Here is an 8806-nt window from a genome sequence, read left to right as displayed (position 1 = left end):
ACTGCAGCCTCAACTGCAACCACAACTGTCCCAAGTACCACCACAAGCACTACAGCCCCAACTACAACAACCACTACAGCCCCTAGTACAACCACAACCACTACAGCCCCAACTACAACCACAACCACTGCAGCCCCTACTACAACCCCGACCACTGCAACCCCCACTACAACCACAACCACTGCAGCCCCTACTACAACAACCACTGCAGCCCCCACTACAACCACAACCACTGCAGCCCCTACTACAACCAAAACCACTGCAGCCTCAATTACAACCACAACCACTGCAGCCCCTACTACAACCCCAACCACTGCAACCCCCACTACAACCACAACCTGCAGCCCCTACCTAAACAACCAACCCCGACCACTGCAACCCCACTACAGACTTTGGGTGCGACAGCCCCAACTACAACCACAACCACTGCAACCCCAACTACAACCACAACCACTGCAGCCCCAACTACAACAACCACTACAGCCCCTAGTACAACCACAACCACTGCAGCCCCAACTACAACCACAACCACTGCAACCCCAACTACAACCACAACCACTGCAGCCCCTACTACAACCCCGACCACTGCAACCCCCACTACAACCACAACCACTGCAGCCCCTACTACAACCACAACCACTGCAACCCCAACTACAACCACAACCACTGCAGCCCCTACTACAACCAAAACCACTGCAGCCCCAACTACAACCAAAACCACTGCAACCCCAACTACAACCACAAGCACTACAGCCCCTACTACAACCAAAACCACTGCAACCCCAACTACAACCAAAACCACTGCAACCCCAACTACAACCAAAACCACTGCAACCCCAACTACAACCAAAACCACTGCAACCCCAACTACGTGTTGTGAGTGAAGTTCGACAGGTGTGGAAGTCAGTGAGGTGTTATTGTACCTTGTCGTTTCTGCCACTTGACTCATAAGCTCCTTGTAAAGTAAGTTCAGTTTTACCTGAAGTTTCTTTGGTCATCTTTATTTCAGACCTAAACTAAAGTGAAAAGTTACGCCATGGTATTACACAATATGGTGAGGACTTACATTAACCTAACACTATACGTTATAAATTACGCCATGGGTCATACACAATCAGTTAGGACTTGAAGAATTAATACATTGAGATATGCAATATTAATTATATCCCAGTATTTGTTCGAAATTTAGCTTCAATGTTTTTAGAAGCCATAATATATTTTTCTGTTTCATTCAAGCAACACAAAATCTTATCAGCTGCCTAGCTAAAACAGTCTTAATAAAAAAAATGCAACTTCATGGCATCAATGTTAATCTAGAACATACAAAACATAAGCATACACCAATACCATATCACATATAGAGTGCATACATGATAAAACTGCTGAAATGTTACCATGTAAACTGGAAAGTAACATACAAATCTGCATATTTCTATCAGTACTCTTTGAATGTACTGGTACAGTATATAGACTTTGGAATGAATATAAATGTAATTTCTGATCTTTTCCAGCTTGATGGAATTTACAGAGGGATGTTTCCTGCTACTTACATCAGATCATTAGTTAGAAGCTTCAGGTAAGTGCTGCTTCATGCTGAATTTGAATATAACAAACAGGTTACTTGCCTGTCAATCACTGAACTATTCAATATGTTCTCCAGTATAACCAGTAGTGTACTAGGTTCTATCACACGCATTTTCAATGTATTATTCTATGGAAATACAAAATAGTTTTATATCAAGAGGAATATCCTGAAAATATCCTGACTGTGACAACAAGGTTCGGAAGTCCGTCTTGATATTCATTTTGTGTGATGAGTCACATTTCATATGAAAAATAAATTGTCCGAAAAAGGTAGGCTTTTTGAAGACTATGAAATAACATAAATACCATTGATGATCCTGTAACTAAAGTTCATTAGCTCATTGGGATCCTCAGTTAAACTAGAGCAAGTTTAGTAGTGATTGCAGCACACTAAACCAGACCCTTGCAGATCCACATTAAGAGGATGCAGTTAAGTCTGTGAAGGTAGATGCTGCGATAGTTAGCTTGCTCTGATATGTCCCCTTTTTGTCTTGATATTTGCTTGCATATCTGTTTAATACAGTATGAGTTACACTCTAGAAAACCTTTTATGTCTCTTATGCTTGCATTACAACAGCCTGGATACAGTGTCACAATGCATATTATTTATTAAGGGTTTGAACCCTTCTTATACAAGCTAATACAAGATCGTATAAAAATGATCCATGGTAATTTTACACGTTAATTCTCCACTTTTAAATGGTTTTCTAATGCTAATACAGCTCATTGTACTAGTGTTCTGCTTACTGTGCTTACATCCTCGTACATCCTACTTAATGTGTTTCTATGTTGCATATATTTCTTTTTTAAACTTGAACTTACATTTTTGATCCTTGTGCTTCTCTTGGTAGCTCTGACACTCCCCTCATTGTAACAAATTTGAAACGTTCTTTTTAAGTAGATATCGTTTATGACACGACTCAATATCTATAATTCGTTATTTGGCTAACTCATCAAATTAAACTAACATATAAAATAAGAGCTATTTTGATACTTTTACAGAATTATATACTTAACGTCAAACGTACTAAAAAATCCCAATCCTGATGATTTCAATTTCCCGATAAAATAATTTAGTTTGAGAATTTTAATAAACTAGGAAAGGTCCGGTCCTAGTCAGATAGGGTCTTCACCCTTACAATTTTTTGATCCTTTCCAGGCCAGGATCAGTCATCCCAGAAGTGGATTTGGAATTCAAAGCTAATTCCACGACCCCAAGCAATCCGGACATTGTCCGTGTACTCTACACAGCAGTGAATGGATCAGGATATGTGGGAGACCTAGAATTGAACAGAACAAGCATTAATTCAGACAGTAAGTGCAATTTATTTAAGTAGATTCATTTTTATGTCTTTTACATGTTACATCTTGGTGTAGAATTCACAATAAGCGTGTTTGGTAAAATCTCTCTTAATGGTACTAAAACCAGCCTTTTGAACATGAAGAATACGGCTCACCAATGAGTTATATCAACACAAATGTGGCACAGATTACATCACCCATTGCTTTGGTTAATTTTCTTTCTTTTTTGTGTTTTTATTTTGTTTAAGCTGCTACTGTGAATACGCTGCCTCCACTCAAGATTGTTACAGAATTCCTCCTTATAGACGGATTTACACCAGGACTGTCCAGTAGCATATCTGCAGAATCAATTAATCTTAATGATAAAATCAATAATTGGGTGAGAACTAGTACAACTACTATAATTACATGAACAGTGGTAAAGAAGGCTTGTCAACACATGTATGTTTAATAGTTAATAAATAATAATAATAATAATAATAATAATAATAATAATAATATAATAATAATGTGTTTTTTTTTTTTTTTCTGGCTCCTTTATAATCTCAAATTAATTAATTTTTTTTCTATTTTTTTCAGTTGAAACCTATACTTGAAAAATATTATGGTCAAACAATGGTGAATTCACCCTTTGCAAACTTCAGGTAAGTGACTTTTCAAAAAGCTACATTATGTTCTGTTTAATACTGATATGCTGCTTATAAAATCAGAAATGAGGCACACCCAACTGTGCTTAGTATGGCCTTGAGACTGAAAGCAAGGTTAGATATTTCAAGTCAAATATTTTATAAAATTGTCCAGTAATGGTGTATTGTACATGCTCTCAAGAGTTATAAAATTACTACATTTATTGGCTTTTTTACCAGGGAAGTTTACCTTAAATGTGTGTGTTTGTGTGTGTATATATATATATATATATATATATATATATATATATATATATATATATATATATAATATATATATATAATATATATATTCTATATGTTATTGTAACAATTTATTTCTGAAACTATACACATCTTTAAATGTGTAATTAAAGATTTGACAATTATTGACACGGTGTTACAGTTTCTTATCAGAACATGTCAATGACAGTGGTATTGTAAAGCTTCATATCATGTTAAAAAGTAAGGTTTAGTAAATGTTCTTATAACAGTATAATGTGATAGCCTGCTTTTATTAATAACCTCTTGTAAACACACACGCATAAAGGCATCATCAATTATTTAACAAATCTTAAAACTAAAGTGTTACTAGTCAGTACTGAATAGAAATGAGACTGGTAATCTGTGTAGAAAATAATGGTTTAAAATAATAATGTTTTAAGAATGATATGTGTAGATGTAAAAAAAAGAAATTAGTTATAACTTTTTTTCACAGCAATTCTGATAATTGGATCCAGACCAAGGTGGAATATCAATTCAACACACCCATAATTGTGAACACCAGCAAGATAATTGCTGATATCCTTGCAAGCACAAGTCCTGTACGCTATGTGAAATACACCCTGAAAGTCAATGGTATGTTAACAGGCAGGAGGCTTACATCTACAGTCAACACCATGGAGTCCATGGCCACTAAGTATTATTGCTTTCAGACTGGAATATAATTGGGATCTACTGATTGTATAAGACTAAAGAGAATCAACATGCAACAGCAACATCAACAATAATGCATCAAACCAAATATACACTCTTATCTTTATGTTCTTTTTTTTCAATCATTTTCTAATTGTACTTTCTTTGGACCCAGCAGAAAATCAAGCACAATTTCATAGGTTCCTGTTTAGTTTGAGAATACTGAACAAAGACTTCTCTGATAGCCTATCTAACAGAGGCTCCACAGAGTTTAAAGAGCTCAGCACACAAATCACAACCTCGGTGAGTAACTGGACTCTGGGAGATTCAGGGTTGCACTTCTTAAGTGGGGTTACTGTACAGTGACAATAACAATACACTAATCAAAGAGTTGTGAACACAGATTTAACCACAAGTGTGTTCTTCAATCCCTCACAGATAAACACGGTTTTTGGAAATGAGAACAGATTTTCAGAAGTCTATGTATTAAAACTCACGTAAGTATTATATTTTAAGTATATATGTATATATTAAGTGGACAGATCATCCTTGATCTGTGTGCAAATGATCTCCAACTAGTCATGTGTACTGACGGGTTCTAATCCTTATCAGTATAACCCAACCCCGTATGGTTTTGTCTGATATATTTTTGCTGAGCCCAGGAGGTATGATAGTGTGTGATATTCATAATGCACCCCTCTCTCCACAGGAAAGGCTCGGTCATTGCCAGTACAGAGGTGACCTTCTCCCAGGGATCCACCTCACTAAATAGCGTGTCTCAGATCCTACTTAATGGGGTCCCCTATCTGGAAACACGAGGCTTGATAATAGACCCCACTTCCATTAGCCCGCCAGGTACTATACTGTGTTCATTCAGAAATATCTATACAGGGTGTGCAAACTCATTTCCAAAAAGACTTCTACATGCATGCTCTAATAAGACCCTGCTTAGGATTCACTTAAATTAGGCTTTGCGAAAAAAAATAATATTCTATATGTCAGGATTATTTTGTAACGTTCCATTAATTAGAAATGCTTAGAGTTTTTAGGGTCTCAGTTTACATGCCTTTTTTTTCAGGAGTGTGACATTTTGTCATTTCACCTCAGCAGTGTCTTCTGGGTAAAAGCATATAATTGGCTGTAAACGCATGCCAGTAATTTGGAGAAACAAGTGATTGGTTAATGACAGGAAAGAAGGTGTTGAAGAAAGGGGGTGCATAATTTACCCCTCCAGGGGTTGATAGATGTATTATTACTCATCCAAATCTGAAATGCAAGACATGCATGTATATTTGTTTCAAATGGATTATTTTTTCTTCAGTGCCACCCACCCCCAGACCCTTCCCTGGGTTTGCTGTTGCCATCATTGTACTGTGTGGCCTGGCCATCCTCATTATCCCAGTACTCATTATTGTGGTAAGTAAAAGTAAACAGTTAGATCTTCAGAGACGCAAACATGGCTTCAGGAATATAAATAGAAGATGGATTGCAACAGAACAAGGCCAAACTAACCATATTGGACTGCTATGATAACCCTAAGCTCAAAGAATAAGCTGTTCCAGTGGCATGGAATGCAACACATTACCAAAACATTTTTTAACATATTGAGAATCTTCCATGCTTTGTTATGGATAACATTAAATAATATGACTGTTGATATAAGTACCCCCTTTGTGTATTTAATGCATGCCCAAGAGAGAATACTAGAGTGTGTTAGATAAGATACTCTTCAATCATAACATGCATGTAAAGCTGCTCATATAAACTTGTATAAGTGTTTGATGGAATACAAGTATAGTGCTGTACACAATGAAAGAGTTTGTGTGTTTTTAATGAATTCGACTCCTAAGCTATCATGTAATGGAGGTGTCTCAGTAACTACACCCTACAGAACATGTTGTGCTGAGGGATACTAAACCAATCCACACAACCATTCACAGTTCCTCCTGAAATATAAAACATAATCTACAGTTTCCTTTAGTATCTTTGCTCCCAGAGTTATAATATATCTATAGCCGCAATAAAACTCTGTTGAAAGTTGTTTCCCATTGTAATTCTGCTCTTGTTCCTCTCATTTTCAGGCCTTGAAGACAAGGTTGCTCAAGAAGCTAGCACAAGCTTTCTCGCTGAGGTCACCAGATTATTATGACTTTTAAACTGCTCATTCTTTTGGGTAAGACAAAGTCTATTGACATTGATTCTCAAAAAAAAAAGACACAAAAAGACATGTTTAGTCATAAGAATATATGCACACTTGATGCATGATCATTTTAGTAAGCAAAGAAAAGAATTCCATTTTAGACAAAATCACTGGGTGAAATCCCAAATAACAGCGATAACACAATCGCTGTTTATTTTGGCAAAATGAAAAACTGTTTTTAATTATTTCTATACATCTTCAAATAAAGAAATATTTACTATAATATATTTTATTGTCCAGAAGTCTGATAATTTTACAGAATAAAGTCAAGCTATATTTAAGTGATAGTGCCTGTTGATGAATGCTCTACCGTGTGGTAGTTGACCACGACTGGAGTTTTGTGTGCCGCTGGTTTTGGTGGCTAATAAGATACATTTGGACCAATTGTGTCTTTGTTTAGTATTTGCTATCCAATAGATATGAACTGAGCTTTCTATATAACATGAAAATGAAAAAGCTGCACTTGCGCAGATTTATTTAAGTTTGATTCACCGTTGAAGTGGCGATTCCAGCAGCATCTGCTGTCTAGTAGAAGCCTGCTTGAGCAGGAAGCTGAGCGGCTGGTGATATGGAATTGTTTTCTAAATTTTAAATGCGATGTTTCTTGTCATTTGGTCTGAAATCCAGTTATACACCTATGGCCAAAAGATTTATATTAAGTACAATTTTAGGATTTAAAAAAAAAATTATATATGAACATAAATTAGATCTTTTATTTAATGTCATGTAATCAAAAAAATACAAAATGATATTGGAAACAAGCCTACCAGTATTGTACTACTGTTATGTCTCCTACCAGCAGCCATAATTAGTAATACAGAATTTCATGTTAGATTTAAAAAAAATCACATTTTTACATTTCTGTGAGTTTCCATTAAGTATATGGAAAACTGCTAAGTGGTTTTTAATTCAATATGTTAACATAACATTATTAATGTGTTAATTCTATAAGGTGATGTTAAATGTTTGGCCACATCAACAGACACACTATATTCATTCTTCTGATAAAGTGAATGCATAGACCATTCAGGATAACCCAACACACCATAAGACATGTTAGAGGTACAAAGTGCACTGCTGTGTTTTTGTTCAGGTGTATAATTGACCTTCTGTTTCATATTGCAGGGCAATTAATGCATATGCAGTATCAGAAAGATGGGGCCAGGAAGCAAAATGAAGACATCTTTCATTTAAACCTTTTTTATAATAATACACAGTAATTATTTGTTCATAATTTATATATCATTCTTGAATGAGTGCAATCTATAGTCGTTTTGTGACCTACCAGTATATCAGATTAAAATATATTTTTTTAACCTAGTTTTTATTTTACCTTTGAAAAACAAACTAATTTTAGTCTGAATGGCTTAACGGGTATAGCAAAAAAAGAGAAAGAAAGTGTAATAATAAAAGCCACAGCACAACAGCAGAGAGCAGGTCTGTGTGTGAACACACAGTACTAATGATTCCCTGGAAGAGTTATCTGAGGCTAGGCCAAATACAACCAAAATACACATTTCAAACCTGAAAGGGTTTAAAAGAAAGAAGATGCCATTGAAAATGAATGTGTATCCATTTTAAGCAGTTTGGAATGGTTCCCGTAGTGGTTGTGTAGAAAGCCTCTTTCTTTTTCTCTTCTCACTTCCAGAGTGCACTGTGTTACTGCAGTCATGCAGTCTGTCTTCCCTGTTGTGATTTTGTGTATGAAAAGGTATTATATAATTGTTCAAAAGACAGTGTTAAATATTTTTGAACAAAAACAAATGTACTATATTTTTGTATGTAAATGTATGATTATTTGAATTTTACAGCACATAAACTATGTAAAATATAAATCAATGTTTGTTGTTATATTTTTTACATTATAATGTAAGGGGTGTTCACAGGTGTTTTTGATAGGTTGTGTTATAATGGTACTGCACAGGTTTTTGATAGGTTGTGTTATAATGGTACTGCACAGGTTTTTGATAGGTTGTGTTGTAATGGTACTTCACTTGTGTTTGATAAGAGGCTCCCCTTGTCAGGGTCAGACATTCAGCTTTATAGCAACGCTAAATCCTAACCAAACAACTGCAGTACTGGCCTTGGCAGCCACCATAGTATATGAACAATATTTAGGTTACAACTGCACTTAAGGGTC

The 8806-nt window shown here is 35.7% G+C and overlaps 1 protein-coding gene across 2 annotated transcripts; it reads left to right on the top strand.

The window, feature by feature from the left end:
• The first annotated feature begins 1483 nt into the window (after positions 1 to 1483).
• LOC121299356 lies at positions 1484 to 8498 on the top strand. Of its 2 annotated transcripts, none has more exons than XM_041227069.1 (11): positions 1484 to 1576; positions 2744 to 2898; positions 3135 to 3265; positions 3466 to 3530; positions 4270 to 4409; positions 4645 to 4769; positions 4905 to 4963; positions 5176 to 5321; positions 5788 to 5882; positions 6548 to 6639; positions 7792 to 8498. In XM_041227069.1, exons 1-10 carry the CDS (start codon positions 1533 to 1535, stop codon positions 6620 to 6622), a joined length of 1035 nt encoding a protein of 344 aa, XP_041083003.1. In that variant the 5' UTR covers positions 1484 to 1532; the 3' UTR covers positions 6623 to 6639; positions 7792 to 8498. The 2 variants fall into 2 exon arrangements, with proteins under 2 accessions (XP_041083003.1, XP_041083002.1); XM_041227068.1 differs by having other exon boundaries at positions 4642 to 4769.
• The last annotated feature ends 308 nt before the right edge of the window (positions 8499 to 8806 follow it).

Source organism: Polyodon spathula, chromosome 24, assembly GCF_017654505.1.
Source record: "Polyodon spathula isolate WHYD16114869_AA chromosome 24, ASM1765450v1, whole genome shotgun sequence".
NCBI classification, from domain to species: domain Eukaryota; kingdom Metazoa; phylum Chordata; class Actinopteri; order Acipenseriformes; family Polyodontidae; genus Polyodon; species Polyodon spathula.
Note: the sequence above shows the minus strand (reverse complement) of the source record. Positions and strands in the feature narration are given on the sequence as shown.